The 17,033-nt window shown below is 37.0% G+C and overlaps 1 protein-coding gene and 1 pseudogene across 1 annotated transcript; both read right to left on the bottom strand.

Annotated features, from left to right (window-relative positions):
* Window positions 1–5,811: 5,811 nt before the first annotated feature.
* LOC145113710 (uncharacterized) lies at window positions 5,812–8,092 on the bottom strand. The gene is made up of 3 exons (XM_079049769.1): window positions 7,000–8,092; window positions 6,304–6,366; window positions 5,812–6,226 (listed from the first exon to the last, which is right to left on the bottom strand). Exons 1-3 carry the CDS (start codon window positions 7,211–7,213, stop codon window positions 5,991–5,993), a joined length of 513 nt encoding a protein of 170 aa, XP_078905895.1. The 5' UTR covers window positions 7,214–8,092; the 3' UTR covers window positions 5,812–5,990.
* Window positions 7,225–8,028, bottom strand: LOC145112538 (receptor-like protein kinase FERONIA pseudogene; annotated as a pseudogene).
* Window positions 8,093–17,033: the final 8,941 nt, after the last annotated feature.

Here is a 17,033-nt window from a genome sequence, read left to right as displayed (position 1 = left end):
AATAAATAAAATCAAAACCTTTTTCTTTTATTTTAAAACTTTGTGGAAAAACTTATCCTTACAATCCATATGAAAACCTTGTTGTTATCTATTCCTAAGCAATATAAATATCATAACTCTTAAGTAATAGCCCAAAATTCTGATCACCGAACCATGCGATTGAAATCCATCTTCGCGATCAGAATCAGCATGTACTTAATAGAGTTAGACAATGGACTTTACCTGAAGTAGAGCCAAACTTATTGACTTTAACATCCTTAGGTAAATTTGGCAGCTTCGTAACCAATGCCCCTTCCTTTGGCAATAGTTACCTATGGACCCTTGATAATGTGACTATCTCAGACTTCGCCTCTCTCTTTACCATTGGGTCAACCGAGTTGACTATGGCCGATCCCTTTCCATTGGGAAGAGAGAGCTTTACTGGATATCCAATGTCATCATTGTCAATGTCCATAGCGTTTTAGGAAGTTGATCTTAGCAAATAGATAAGATCATTAAGGGTCTTGTCTTAGTCTGTTTCATAGGATTCCCAAAAGAACTCACTATGTGACTTAGAAAGTAGTTGAGCCACCAACTTTCTCAAGACTTTGACACCCAACTCTCCCGGCTTGTCAATATGTGACTACATCTCCAAGATGTGATCACACCTAGACCTTGCCTTGCCAATAGGGCTTGAGTGACCTTAAACTTTTTAGGAACTTGTGGGTTAGGGAGAATAATTGGAGGAGGTGAAAGAAGTATGATATCCATGGGACATCATCTTCATTTAGGAAAGCTTGTTTCAAGAGATTTGGGAAGATCATAAATGTCTAGACTAGACATCTTTTTGGGAGATATTCAAGATAGTTGATTTAAAGTCCTTAATATGACACCCAATATGAAATATTAAGGCTAGGACCCAACAAACTATTTTATAACTTAGAAGAGGGATGTCGTAATCCAAGCTATAAAATATTTGAAGGTAGGTGAATGACGATTCACCAATTTCCACCATGAAAAACGAAATAATTTATTAGGTTTTAATTGGATTTGAAAGTCCTAGATCTTTGAGATTCATTGAACTGTTCAAAGGCATGTTTCAATCTCGAGTGTGCCCTTCAGGTTTTGTGACTGGGATGCCGAGGATCACAAAACAAGGTGTGAATAACCATGCAAATATACTTGGTACCCTTAATATTTACCCCTTAATCAGTGTGCCGGTTAACCACACACGCTCCACCGATACTATGATAAATATTAAGTTACCCTTTGCCTACCTTGTTAAGTCCAGGTTAGTGTGCCGGTTAACCACACACGCTCCACTAACGACTTAAGCAAAGTGCAAAGTGTAATTTCATGGGTTAGCACCAAATTCACATTTTCCTAAGTAACTAAGATTGGGTATTAATAAGAGTTTAGTTACTTAGTATTTATCATTAATACTTTTAATGAAAGGAGAATTATAGTCCTTGTCCTACCCGTTCGGCTAACGACCCTCCACCAGTCAAGGAAGCGGTGGGTGAGAGTGGACACCCATTAAACTGCCATTTTATAGGCAGTAACCTTATACCCCCCTTATAGACCGGCTTCGTGAATGAGGCCTACTAACGGTAAGACTGACTTTACTCTTATACATATATATAAATATTATTAACTTATAATATTATAAAGTATAAGGGTTGAATTTTAACTTTTAAAATTCTAAGGGCTAACTTGGAATTAAAGTATTCATAAGTGAAAACTTTTCAAATTCCAAAACTTGAGGGCAAGTTTTGAAACTATTCAAAACTAATTAATTCCATAACTTATGAGTTTAAAGTAGTTTTAATTTAAAAAAAAAAACTCTTCAAGTTCCATAACTTCAGGACAAGTTATGGAAGACTTTAAACTAATTAATAAAAAAAATAACTTTTTTTTATTGTAACTTATGGAACTAATTAAGGTTACACTTTTTTTTAATTTAATGAAGAGACTCTTGAACCTCCATAACTTGAGGACAAGTTATGGAGTCATAAAACCATTTAATTAGAACTAGACTCTTCATTTTGTAACCTTTGCCAACTTTTATGAGTTTTATGATTCTTAAATGTAACTTTTCATATAACTTGAGGACAAGTTACAAAAACACACTTTGGAATCAACTCTTAGATTAAAATGGATTGAAAACAACTATTTCACACAACTTTTCTATTAATCTAAGAACCTCATAAGAACAAGATAATTCAAATCATCAATCTTCAAGAAATTAGCATAAACATACAAACTAATACAAATCTTGAAATTATGACAATTATCTTAGAAATTGGATTAGCATGAACATTACCACATCAAAAACAAGTTTATAAGTCCAAAAACATCTTAGGGTAATGTTCCTAGTCCAATTCCAGCCAAAACAATCGAATATATGCATCCAACTCGATTTTTCAGCTACTTTTGCAAGTATAACAAGAAAACAAGCCTAGGCTTTGATACCACTGTTGGGTTATGAGCATTCTAACACTCCTAAGTTTACATGCAACCTTAAATACCTTGGATCTATGTTTTCTCTATTATACATACAATTATGAACATCCAAGGTATTATCCTAATCTAGCATACAAAATAATAAATATAACAAGATAGAATACATACCTCTTTGATGTAGAATGTCTTCATGAAGCTTGAGTGCCTAGTGCCCCAAGTGTGACACCTCAAATGGTTCACACAACACCAAATACACTTGGAATAACTTGAGAGAAACTTGAACACTCCTTGAAATCGTCTAGCCCTCACACTCACACATTAGTGCACGATTTCTTGAGCCATGGGATTCTTTTATATGGTGGCTATTAGGGTTACACCATGTAACTCATAACTTTACCCATTCCTTATGCTCCATGGATTTTAACCTCCATGGAGTATCCATGGGTCACCCCATGGACTTAGTCCAACATAAGGAATCTTGGATCACAAGCCCACATATATAAGAATGAATGATTTACACAATCAACCCATATATTTAATTAGTCTCCTTTTGATCACTTAATTAATTCTTGATCAATACTAATTAAATAACCTTATTAATATATTAGAACTTATAATATATTAACCAACCTTAAGTGTTATTTCTCTCATTATAGTCTATCCAAATGCATGATGCCATGCAACCCAAATGGACCATGCCGGGTCGGATCAAGTCTTACCAATTATAGTTATGGACTTAGACATTAATCCAACACAAATATTCAACAATTTCACTTTAACCATTGCACTTTTAATTAATACAATTAATCCTAAAATTAATTCTAATTACTTTGTGATTAATTCTTAATTAAATATTACTATTTCTAATTAATATATTATTTCCATAACATATTAAGATATTCATTTATTTCTATTTATTAATCATATAATAAACCAATAAATCAAGCTCTCTCTCTCTCTCTCTCTCTCTCTCTCTCTCTCTTTCTCTCTCAAATTCATCATTTACAATTACTAGGTTTGAGGGCAACCCAAAAGGACTTTGATAAGAATTCAAGCATGTACTAATTCAGTTATTGGCTTAGACACCTACAGGCAACACGACCATATATCGCTTACTCTGTTAATATGCTCAGCCAATTTGTCTCTCATCCTAGAGAAAGTCATATGGATGCATCCATAAAGATGTTGAGATACCTCAAAACGACACCGGGACAAGGAATTTTTATTCCTAAAGATGGTGGTCTAAATATCGTTGCATACTATGATGCAGATTGGCTTGGCTGTACGTATGCGCGATGATCACGAACTGGATTCTTGTTGCTTTTGGGAGGAGCACCGGTTTCTTGGAAGACAAAGAAGTAGTCAGTAGTGTCTCGGTCTTCAGTTGAAGCTGAATATCGAGCAATGGCGACCATCGTTAGCGAGATTTTTTCGATGCATTGGTTATTAGGTCTATTACAGGCACCACAACATGGTCCGACAGCTTTATTTTGTGATAATCAAGCTGCGAGGCATATAGCTAACAACCCGATTTTTCATGAAAGGACAACATATCGAGATGGATTGTTATTTCGTTTGAGAAAGAGTGGAACCAGGAGAGATTAAGCCTTATAATTTTGACACAAAGGATCAAATTGCAGCTCTTTTTACCAAGGCTTTGGGAAAAGATCGCTTACGTCTCTTACTTGGCAAGTTAGGCATTCGAGATCTTCATGCTCCAACTTGAGGGGGAGTAAAAGATTTATTTTTATTTGTCTTTCTTATCCTATTACATTTTCTAGGATTTATCTATTTTGTATTTCCATAGCTTTTAGCCTTCTGTTTTGACCAGAAGATAAGTGTTGGTATAATCCTTTATATACCCGTTTTTGGGTTGGTTGAATATAAGTTATCAGATTATCAAATTCTTCAAATTTATCAAAGGGGAAGCATGGTTACTCTCCTTAGATCTTTACTTACGGACGAGTTCCCAATTCTATAGTTCCTTATCAACCTTTGTCTCTGAAGTTGTCAAAACAATCTATTATGGTTAAGTCTCAAAACAAAACAATACAACAAGCTTCTCAACGCATATTTAGTATCATGAGGTTCCCTAACCAACCTTACCACCATTTCAACTCTTACATGATTTAAGCTTGAACTACTTGTTGATCTCTTTCAACTTTTACCATTACAACTTTAATTTACACCAATTTATAAGCATACAAGCTTATTTCCAATTTCTTGACATCTTACCCCAAGTTAGGGTTTCATTCATCATTTCCAATCTCATTATAACAAAGATTTCACGTTTCATTTTTTCTTCTTCTAACAACAAATTAATTCAAAACACCGGACTAGCAAGAATAAGATTTCATATTTCTACATGGAAATTTGATGGTAGAAAACAAGCATTCAACACTCTACCTCTTCTACCTCATCAATAATTTCACTATTTAAGATTATATGGGATTTAGAGTTTATAAACCTTTCCCTAGTTCAACTATGAAAACAAAGATTATCAAGAGACTAAGAAACTCTACCTTGGATTTAAGTAAAGATGGAGGTTATTGCAATTATCCTTTGATTCTCCTAAAATTCCTTCAAGTTGATGTTCAAGACCCCTTTAGGGACGTTCTCGCATGCGTAGAGGGCCTTTTAAAGGTGTTGAATGTGCTTTTAAAGGACGAATGACCGACTTACCTTTAAATCAGGCTTATAAACACTAGACAACATTACACGAGATGTGTTTCTCATAACACGACTGTTTTTTGGCTTATATATGCACATAATAGCATTTTACCAACATATCCAAGAGTTATTATCATACAACCAACTTTTTTTAAAGAATAACTACACTTAGTTTACTACTACAAATCCTCAAAATAGGGTGTTATATTTATTAGTTTTAAATTTAATTAGTACATTCATTAGAAAATAATTGCAATAATTAGTTTTTTTTGAATGTATCATGCTCCTCCCTGAGCAAGAATAGTATGAAATGTCATTAGAAATCGTGACATAGATCCATTGAAGGATTATGGCATCAAGACGGGACCAAGCTTCAGTGGGCTCGGTGGCGGTTGTAGGAGGGGAGGGGGGGGGGGGGTATGATCTATCACTTGAAATGCTCGGAAATGTTTTTTTAAAAAAGGCAGCCCATGATGTATATTGACTTTTCTCCATCTCAAGGGTGATGGGTATAAAGTTCTTAATATTAGAGATAGTGACCGCCGAGGTGGAATTTGTTGGTGGCCATGGGAGGTAGGAGAGAAGAGACAAAATGGAGGTGTTGGGAAGGCGGAGATCGGCAGTTGGTTGATGGAAGAAAGCCATGTGAGAGAAGAAAAAATTATAGGTCATTAGGTCAAGGATCTAGACAGAATCTAATATCATGAAAGAGTTAATTATATGCCAAAATACATTCTCAACGTTCCTATATATACAAGAGGATTGGGTAAATTAAGGAAACTAGAGTCCTAATCTAATGCAACAAGATAATTACAATAATAATAAAATATGGTTATCCAATAAGTTTTATGGTGAGACCATAGAATGATAGAAATAGTTTATAAAGCGTCATCTTCCATGTTTTTCTCATGGTACTGCTGTGTCCTGTCCTTGACAATGCGGTTCTTTTCTTCGGTCAGTTTCTTAGATACCAACCCAAGTGACTCTTCGAGTACTTTTATATGCTTCTGTCCCTTTGCAATTTTGACAAGTTGGCTGTCATCATACGTTTGCTTTAATTGGTTGACAAGCTTCTCTTGATGAGAAATCATCTCAGACTTCAACTTAGATTTTCCTATACAGTGGGAAACAAACATATTACTTTTGTTAATGTGATTTTCACTTGCAATGTTGATAGTTTCAAACTCAAACCTTCATTATAGTTTCTGTAAGTATTCCACCCACGAACCAAGTGTGTTATGCTTAGGGGGCAAGCTGCACAAGAGTTTGATGTTATAACGACAAGGATTTTTTATTTTTACTCCCAACCACAAATAAAAGGTTTTAGAAGTATTGTATGATATCACAGAATATATATTTCAATAGAACAAGTCTGTTCTGAGTTTTTACAAATAACCCATATGAATGTGAAAGTAACACATACAAACATATCTAATGCACTAAAATGCAGCATTCCTAAGGTTCGTACCAGCAGAAATAAGGGTTGTCACCAATATTGAGGGACATGACATGTGGAAATTGATAAAAAGTACGGGTTTTCTCACCCCAGGGAAACCCAAATTAAGATGCCTTCCCCTCGATGAATCAAAGGTCTCTTATAGGGAAACGATGGTAAGTGTTTCCATTAAGGAAAAGAAGTTTAGATTGAAAATGGGTGACCATTTGGTGTTAAGTATGAAAATCATAATGTATCGTTGTTATCTACTAAGTGAAAGATCTTCTGTTCAACAGTAAACTTATGATGTGGGAATTCAAATGAACATCATTATACTTCTCTATATATGCTTCCTTAATTAGTGAACACATACTGATTTTACAAATGTTCTTCAATACATGTATATATGCAAAAATCCACAGGTAAGGTAAAATAGAAAAAGAACATAATACCAGATTTTTCCCCGTTGGACCGAAATGGAGACATTAGCCCCTTATTACCAAATATTCTCATGCCTGAAGGGTGCAATTTGTTGCCGACTTTCTCTTGTAAGGCTAGTACAGACTCAAGAGAGACCACAACCTCAGCCATTGTAGGCCGTTGCTTGGGATTGCTCTCCAAACACCAATCTGCAATCCGTGCAAACTCCTTTAAACTTTTAGGCATGATTCCCTCCCTTATATTAGAATCAACCTTTGCTCAAGCTTATCTTCTTTGATAGATTCTTGAGCCCATCTTACTAAACCCCAATGTTCCTCATCAAGACTTTTATCCACTGCCCGCTTTCCACTAAGGACTTCAAATAAAACTACCCCAAAGGCATACACATCAGACTTTCTCGTTAGCCTACCCGTTGTGAAGTAGTCTGGATCTAGGTATCCAAAAGTTCCTTTCACAACAGTGTTGACATAAGTGGAAGGTTGATTTATTGGACCTAGTTTGGACAAACCAAAATCTGAAATTTTAGCATTCCAGCTTTCATCTAACAATATATTAGAGCTCTTCACATCGCGATGTATAACTCCATGCTTTATACCCGTACCAGTGTGAAGGTAATCTAACCCACGAGCAACCCCTAAACATATTTTGAGTCGTTGCACCCAAGGTAAATTAGTCTGAAACTTGTGAAGATGATCTTCAAGGCTTCCATGGGGCATGTATTTGTAAACAAGGATCATTTCTTGCCCATCATTGCAATAACCAATCAAAGGCACTAAATGACAGTGCCTTAACTTAGTGAGAATCTCAACTTCAGCCCAAAACTCTAATGCTCCTTGATTAGAAGTTGAATCCAACCGTTTGATGGCAGCAACGAAATGAGTTGCCCCATTTGTGATGGTTCCTTTGTAAACTATGCCGAACCCCCCATGCCCAATTACCAATGACTCATCAAAGTTTCGGGTTGCCAATTGAATCTCAGAAATGGTAAGCTGACGACACTGTTGTGGCAACTCTATGGAGGAGGAGGATTCAGCATCCATACCGGAAAGAAAGTAGTTCTTAGAGATGTGAAATAGGACTAGAGTTTGGAAGGTATTTCCAAATGTATGATCAATCATATACATATATTCACTAGGGTCATGGGTGAAAGCATTTTGATATTTTTATTGCTTATTCATAGTCAAACATACATATTTAATATTACTTACTCATAGTCAGACATACAATTTCATATTCCTGGACACACAAAAGAGGTTGGTTTGACATTTTCTAGATATGACAGTATTAGGGTTCACGTCACATTGATTCACTATATATGTTTAACAATTGAAAGCTCACCATCACCACCTGTTGTCAAGACAGACGTCTTAGGTGATTAGCTAATCAACAATTGACTTTTTTGTAGAGATGGATCGCATGCGTGTTAGTTGTTACAACCTTACCTAAATATTGTCTTTTTGGAAAACTTATCTTTGTTATTCATAAAATCCTAGAAATATGTTAGTTAACTTATTTGTTTATTTAACTTATATTAAGCATAGTTCAGTTGTTTCTATAGGCGATTCTCATTATAAAGCTACACGAAAAGTCCTTGTTACTAATAGCATCATTTAGTCATCTTATGTTAAGTATGCTACCAATTGAGTCGTTACCAGTCACTAAACCTTAAAATAAAATTAAAAAATATTCTTTTTTTCTAATATCACGCGTAACAAGTATTATGACTAAAAATAAGGGAAAACCGTAGAAAACCCCAATATTTTATCCTCCAATGTTCGAAAAACTATTATGTTATTTTTGTGTATGATAAAACCATTTTATTTGATGATCATGTCTGAAATAATGCTTCGTAACTGACAAACCCTTGAAAGCCGGTTACTTAACATTTTTGACATCAGAAAAATCCAAAATATTATCATTTGATGCGCGAAAAAACATTTATTTTCTGTTTTATACAATAAAACTATTTTATAATCCTCCTCGACAACTTTCACTACTAATAGGATACCAACTGAGGGGTTGCCATGTGACTCATCGTATAAAAGGATAATAGGTTGGGTTTTTTCTTAAGTCACAAATGCTAGGTAACCGACCTACCTCTTGCGAACATCAACCAAGTCCAAGCAAAACTTAAACTTCTCCGTGGGCAACGGCTTTGTCAACATATCTGTTGGGTTGACCTTGGTATCAATCTTCAGTATTGAAAACTTGTCTCCTTCCAGAATATCTTGAATGAAATTCAACCTGACATCGATGTGCTTCGTCTTCTCATGATACGGAGGGTTCTTTTCAAGACTCAAAGCACTTTGATTATCACAATACAAGACATGCTTCTCCACCTTCAGACTAAGACTCTGAATAAGCCCTTACAACCATATCTCCTCCTTTATCCCTTTTCGTCATGGACATGTACTCGGATTCAGTTGTGGACAAAGCAACTGTATCTTGTAACCTTGACTTCCAACTGATGGCACATCCGAAGAAAGTGAATATGCAGCACGTCCGTGACCTGCGCTTCAACAAGTCACCACCATAATCAGAGTCAACATATCCCACCAAGTCACTCTTCGTATTTGTTCCATACACCAAGCAAACATCTGTCGTTCCCTTCAAGTATCGCAAGATCCACTTTACAGCTTCCTAATGAGTCTTCCCTGGATTACTCATAAACCTGCTAACCACACTAACTACATGAGCCATATCAGGTCTGGTACATACCATAGCATACATGAGACTTCCACCAACACTTGAGTATGGAACCCTGCTCATGTACTTCCTTTCTTCATTAGTAGTGGATAAAGTGCTTAGACCAAGTTTAAAGTGAGACGCCAAAGGAGTTCCAATTGGCTTGGACTGCTCACAATTGAAGGACTGCAAAACTTTCTCAATGTACTTTTGTTGAGAAATACATAGCCGTACTAATCTTCTGTCTCTTTGAATCTCCATCCCCAGTTGCTTCTTTGTTGCTCCCAAATCCTTCATCTCAAACTCATTCTTTAGGGTCGCCTTCAAGTCATTTATTCCAGCCATGTCTTTAGCTGCGATGAGCATATGATCAACATATAACAATAGATATATGTAGGAATCTGGTGTCAATTCCTTTGAGTAAACACAATTGTAACACCGGTTCCAAGTGTAGCCATTCGAGATCATGAATGAATCAAATCTCTTGTACCATTGTCTTGGAGACTGCTTCAACCCATACATGAATTTCTTCAGCAAACATACATGATCCTTCTTAGAATCAAGGAACCCTTCTGGCAGGGACATATAAACTTCTATTCTAAATTCCCATGAAGAAATGCAGTTTTCACATCGAGCTGCTCAAGCTCCAGATCCAATGCACTCACCATGGCCAAAAGAACCCGAATTGTCTTGTGCTTCACGACCGGTGAAAACACCTCATGATAATCAATTCCTTCTTTCTAAGAAAACCCTTTCGTCACCAACCTTACCTTGAACCTTGCTAGTTCAACTCCTTGTATCCCTTTCTTCTTCTTAAAGATCCATTTGCTTCCCACTGCCTTTGCTCCCTTTGGTATGGAACAAGATCCCACGTTTCAGTTTTCTCTAAAGATTGCATTTCTTCATTCATGGCCATCAACTAGTCATTTGCTTCTTTACTCGCCACAACATCTTTATACGATTGAGGCTCCTCAGTGTCAATGTCTTCTCTAGTTGCTAAAGCAAAAGCAATGGAGTCAAGTTCACCTGAATTCACACATCCCACATATCTGTCAGGTTGTTGAATGATCCTCTTCGATCTTCTCTTTGCTATAAATTCAGACCCATCATCCTTCCCGACATCAGCACCACTGGACGAAAATCCCATGGGTTGCTCTTGCGTTTCATCTTGTCTAGGCTGTTCACTGCCGCCTTGCTCTTTGTCACTTATCAGAACTCTGTATTGAGTTTGAGTTGAAAACCCCACCTTCTGGCTAGCACCTTGATCTTTGTTCCCTGCTTGACTTGTATCACCTCCTCCATGGTTACCCATGGCAGATTCATCAAAGGTCACATCTCTGGTCATGATAAATTTAGGAGTTCTTCCTTCTTTTATACACCACAGTCGATAACCTTTTACTCATGTCGCATATCCTAGAAATATGCACTTCATTGCCCTTGGCTCAAGTTTACCATCATTCACATGAGCATATGCGGGGCATCCAAATATACGTAAAACAGAATAGTCAAAGGGTTTCCCGGACCATACCTCTTGAGGAGTCTTCAAGTCTATTGCAGTTGATGGTGATCTGTTCACCAGATAGCAAGCAGTGTTAACTACTTTGTGCAAGAATTGCTTAGATAAGTTAGCAAATATCCGCATGCACCTTGAATGATGCATGAGTGTTTGGTTAATCCATTATGCCACTCCATTTTGTGGTGGTGTGTGTCGTACAGTGTAGTGCCTCACTATACCTTCTGCCTTGCAAAAATTATCAAGTGGAGCATTGCAAAATTCCAACCCATTGTCAGCCCTTAGAGACTTGACCTGTTTTCCAGTCCTTTTCTCAACCACGGTCTTCTACTCCCTGAACTTCCAAACACCTCATCTTTGGTCTTCAGAAAGTACAACCAAACATTCCTTGAATATTCATCAATGAATGTCACAAATTATGAGCATCCTCCTTGAGACTTCACTGGTGTAGGACCCCACAAATATGAGTGAGCATCCTCCTTGAGACTTCAATGGTACCAAACTTCACTTTTCCATGCTTTCACTTAACATAAGATTCACAAAACTTTATCTTTCTAGTAGACTCTCCACTAAGAAGCCCTTGTTTACTTAGAACTGACATGCGTGCCCCAACCTACGATGCCACAACTCTGTCTTGTCATCACCTTCATTCAAGGATTGGGAGATAGCCACCGTTCCCATAACCGTACTGCCTTTTAGGATATATATGATGGGTCTTTAGCAAAACAACAATTCCTATGTGTGCATGCAACCCTAATGCTTTGTATCTAGGTTTTCTCTAATTGAACATGCAAACTTGAACACAAAAAAAACCCTAGGAAGTGTCTACTATTTTCAAAATTCATATAAAACTAGGGTTAGGTTACATACCTTGATTGCTATATTGTAATAACAATGATTCCCTTGTAGATCTTGAAGCTTGAGAACTTAGTGTCACAAGTGTAACACCTCTAATGGCTCACAAACACACAATGCAAGAGAATGATATGAGAGATGAGGAGATCAAATTTTCGACTATTGCTTCTATCAAAGAGTGTCCGGAAATCATAGCCTTAAGGGTTCTATTTATAGTGCACCAAGGATGCTATGGATAACCCTAATCTCAAATATGGTAATTATCCACCTCCTTTGATTATCCATATATGATAAGATATTCTAGAAACTCTAGAATAATCTTACATATACATACTAAAAACCGTCCACCCTTCCCCTAGGAAGGTTCTAGACCCTTTTGCTCAACTATTGAAGAATTGCACTTTTAGTACATGCACTTTTAATTAATTCCTTTAATCCCAAAATTAATTCCAAATTAATTTATGATTAAATACTAATTAATAATATGGTTACTAATTAATATATTATTTCCATAACATATTAATAAATCATTTATTCAAATTTATTAATCAATTAATAAATTCTTCCTTTTCCTCAATTAGTCATCATGTCTAGTTGCACGTGTGAAGGCAACCCAAAAGGATCATGCCACTATCAATTCAAGTACATACCAATTATAGTTATGGGCTTAGACATCTAATCCAACAGTCTCCCACTTGGATAAGTCTAATAACTATAACTACAAGTATGACTTCAAAAATTGATAAGCAATTGTAGCTCTCATAGCTTTTTATTGAACTCTGACCTAGTCAGTTGCGTGTCCTAAGATAAGGGATCATATAATCCTCTGTTTTGCAAGATATCATGTGAACAAATGACATGGAACAAAATCATTCTCATTGTCCAACAGTTTTTTTCCCGATTTATGATTTGTAATGACAAAGAAATTAATCGAAGACATCAATTCAGTCCTGATCGGGCCCGATACATAAGTCAACACCAAATCATCGAGGGGACAAAGATATCACTTTTCCCCTTAGGGAAAAAGGAATAGATAAACTTTGACTCATATGTTGGTACTATTTACTCATCAAATCATGCACAACAATACGTTTTATAACACCAAGTTACTGATGCGTTTACACATTATCATTGCACAACCAACTCGTAAACAACAACTCATATATCTTTGTTTAAAGATTATACGATATTATCGTCTCAGAATTACTCGTGATAAAATTCCATGAAGTAATTCACTGAGCGTGGGTTTAATCCAATACTTAAATCCCCATTTCAAAAGCACTCATGAATGTTGTAGTAAACTATTGCTATGTCTAAACACTTAGACAATCTACAATCGAATTCATGATAGCCTTAATTCACTACTTACTTCCAAAGTATGATCGACTGTGGATGTTTTGAATAATCCAATTATTTGGGACGTAAAACATGCGAAAGAAACACAAAGATAAACGATTGACAAAAGATAGTAAATGATACTCATAAATAAATATCTGTTATTTAATCATCAAATGGCAATTACATTTATTTGTTACAAGTTTCTAAATAACTATCTAATCAGTAAAACTAATATCATCCTTCAGACCAATGCTCCTCCCGTGTTGAACATGCTTAATCCTACTAAGAACCTTTGTGAGGCGATCGACAAGATTCTCTTCTGATGATACCCTCATAATGACGAGGCTTCCTTCTTCTACATGATGTCTGATAAAGTGATATCTTTTGTTGATATGCCTAGATCTACTATGATCTCTTGGTTCCTTGGTCAAGGCAACCACTCCTTCATTATCGCAGAAAATTCATATAATGGCTGGTAGTACTCCAAGATCTCCAATGAAGCTCTTCAACCATATAGCCTCCTTCGATGCTTCGCTTGTGGCAATATACTCTGATTCACGAGTAGAATCAGCCACAGTCTCCTGCTTGGAACTTTTCCAAGTTACTACTCCTCTATTAAAGGTAAACACCCAGCTTGACTGAGAATAAAAGTTGTCTCCGTCTGTCTGAAAGCTGGCGTCACTATACCCAGTAACTCTTAAGTCATCACTGCCACCAAGAACAAGGACCCAGTCCTTAGTTCTTCGCAGATACTTAAGTATGTTCTTAACCGCTATCCAATGAGCTTTACCCGGAGTTCCCTGATATCGACTAACCATGCTCAAAGAAAAAGCCACGTGAGGGCAAGTACATGTCATAGCATACATGATCGATCCAATGGCGAAAGCATATGGAACTCGACTCATTTTTGCTATCTCTACATCGGTACTCGGACTTTGAGTCATACTCAGCTTGGTATTACTTTGGATAGGTAACTCCTCTTTCTTTGAATTCTCCATGCTAAAAAGCTTTAGCACCTTTTCCAAATACGTACTTTGACTAAGTCCATTTAGTCTTTTACTCCTATTTCTCAAAATCCTTATTCCTAGAATATAAGCAGCCTCTCCCAGATCCTTCATAGTGAAACACTTTCCAAGCCAGGACTTAACTTCCTGCAAGGATGGAATGTCGTTTCCTATAAGTAGTATGATATCAACATACAATACCACGAAGGTGACTATACTCCCACTAGCTTTGACATATACACAAGATTCATCCTCACTTCTAGATGATACTGTACTCATACCCTTTGTGAGGGGATTTGTAGGATTCTATTCAGATGATACCCTCTTTATGACGAGGTTTCCTTCTTCTACTTTATGTATGATAAAGTGATATTTTCTGTCCATATGTCTCGATCTACCGTGATCTCTTGGTTCCTTGGTCAAGACAACCGCTCCATTATTATCGCAGAAAATTTCCATCGGCTGACTGGCACAACTCCAAGGTCTCCAATGATGTTCTTCAACCATATAACCTATTTCGATGCTTCGCTTGCTGCAATGTACTTTGATTCACATGTTGAATCAACCACTATTTTCTGCTTGGAACTTTTCCAAGTCATATCTCCTTCATTAAAGGTAAACACCCAACCAGACTGGGAACGGAAGTTATCTCTATCTGTCTGAAAACTGGTGTCACTATACCCAATAACTCTTAAGTTATCATTGCCACCAAGCACAAGGACCCAGTCCTTAGTCCTTCGCAGATACTTATGAATGTTCTTGACCGCTATCCAATGAGCTTGACCAGGATTTCCCTGATATCGACTAACCATGCTCAAAGCAAAAGCCACATCAGGGCGAGTACATGTCATAGCATACATGATCGATCCAATTGCGGAAGCATATGAAACTCAACTCATTTCTGCTATCTCAGCATCAGTACTCGGACTTTGAGTCTTACTCAGTTTGGTATTAATCTGGATAGGAAACTCTCCTTTCTTGGAATTCTCAATGTTAAAACGCTTTAGCACCTTATCCAAATATGTACTTTGAATACGTCCAATTAGTCTTCTACTTCTGTTTCTCAAAATCCTTATTCTATAAGCTTCCTTCATAGCGAAACACTTTTCAAGCCACGAATTAACTTCCTGGAAGGTTGGAATGTAGTTTCCTATAAGTAGTATGTCATCAACATACAACACCAGGAAGGTGACTATACTCCCACTAGCTTTGACATATACACAAGATTTATCCTCACTTCTGGAGAAGCCAAACTCTTTAACATTCTCATCAAAGCAAAGATTCCATCTGTGAGAAGCTTGTTTCAATCCATAGAGTGATTTATCAAGCTTACATACTCTATTAGGGTATTTAGCTTCTACAAAAACCTCTGACTGATTCATGTAAAAATCCTCATCCAACTTTCCATTAAGGAAAGCGGTTTTAACATCTATCTGCCAAATTTTATAGTCATGAAACGCAGCTATGGCTAACATAACCCTAATAGATTTAATCTTAGCTACCGGTGAGAAGGTGTTATCATAGTCAACCCTTGGGGTTTGAGTAAAGCCCTTCGCAACCAGTCGAGCCTTGAAGGTATGCACCTTTCCTTCCATGTCGGTCTTCTTCTTGAAGATCCATTTGCACCCAACTGTCTTTCGACCTGGTACATTGTCAACCAAGTTCCAAACTTGATTGTCATACATGGATTGGATCTCGCTCTCCATTGCCTCTTTCCATTTAGCAGACTCAGGGCCCGCCATGGCTTCCTTGTAGTTAGAAGGTTTGTCCAAATTTACCAGTGTACTATCACTGATAAACGTATCACCATATGTAGTTATATGGAAACCATAAAACTATGGTGTCATTCTAACTCGAGTGGAACGTCTAAGAGGTAACGACTCGTCAATAGGTTCAACGGGAATTTCTTCCTCGGGTTGAGTGCTAGTGTTAGAGGTTCCTTCATCGCTTGGCTCTTGAATTTCTTTAAGATCAATTGCACTCCCAATGTCCTCTTTGAATATGAGCTCTCTCTCACGAAAGACTCCTTTTCGTGCTACGAATACCACGTTCTCACTAGGTCTATTGAACAAGTACCCAAAGGACTTCTATGGATAGCCGATGAAAATACATCGCTCACTTAGAGGTTCAAGCTTGTCGTGAGTCTCTCGTCTAACAAAACCTTCACAACCCCAAACATTAATATGTGCGAACGAGGGAACCTTCCCTGTCCACATATCATGAGGTGTTTTGGCAACCTTCTTTGTCGGAACAAGATTTAGAATGTGGGCGACAGTCTCTAAGGTATACCCCCATAATGAGATTGGTCGTGAAGCTCGACTCATCATGGAACGAACCATGTCCAACAAGGTTCGATTACGCCTCTCAGCCACACCATTAAGCTGTGGTGTCCAAGGAGGTGTCAATTATGATACAATTCCACATTCGTTGAGGTAGTAGTGGAACTCGATACTAAGATACTCACCACCCTTATCAGATCTGAGCATCTTGATCTTCCTGCACAATTGATTCTCGACTTCATTTTTGAACTCTTTGAACTTTTCAAAGGTTTCTGACTTATGCTTAAGCAGATATATCCATATCTGCTATAATCATCGGTAAATGTCACATAAAATCGATTTGCATCCCTTGTGGTGGATCTGAACGGCCC

This window comes from Lactuca virosa, chromosome 5 (genome assembly GCF_052849685.1).
Source record: "Lactuca virosa cultivar CGN04683 chromosome 5, Lactuca_virosa_CGN04683_v6, whole genome shotgun sequence".
Classification (NCBI taxonomy): Eukaryota; Viridiplantae; Streptophyta; class Magnoliopsida; order Asterales; family Asteraceae; genus Lactuca; species Lactuca virosa.
Note: the sequence above shows the minus strand (reverse complement) of the source record. Positions and strands in the feature narration are given on the sequence as shown.

Bases quoted from the DNA above. Each gene is read 5' to 3' on its own strand.
- LOC145113710 (XM_079049769.1), bottom strand. From the start codon at position 7,213: ATGCCTAAAAGTTTAAAGGAGTTTGCACGGATTGCAGATTGGTGTTTG. The intron at 6,367-6,999 runs GTATTATGTTCT...ACTCTTGTGCAG, and splicing joins GTCCAACGGGGAAAAATCTG to CTTGCCCCCTAAGCATAACA. The intron at 6,227-6,303 runs GTTTGAGTTTGA...CCCACTGTATAG, and splicing joins TTACAGAAACTATAATGAAG to GAAAATCTAAGTTGAAGTCT.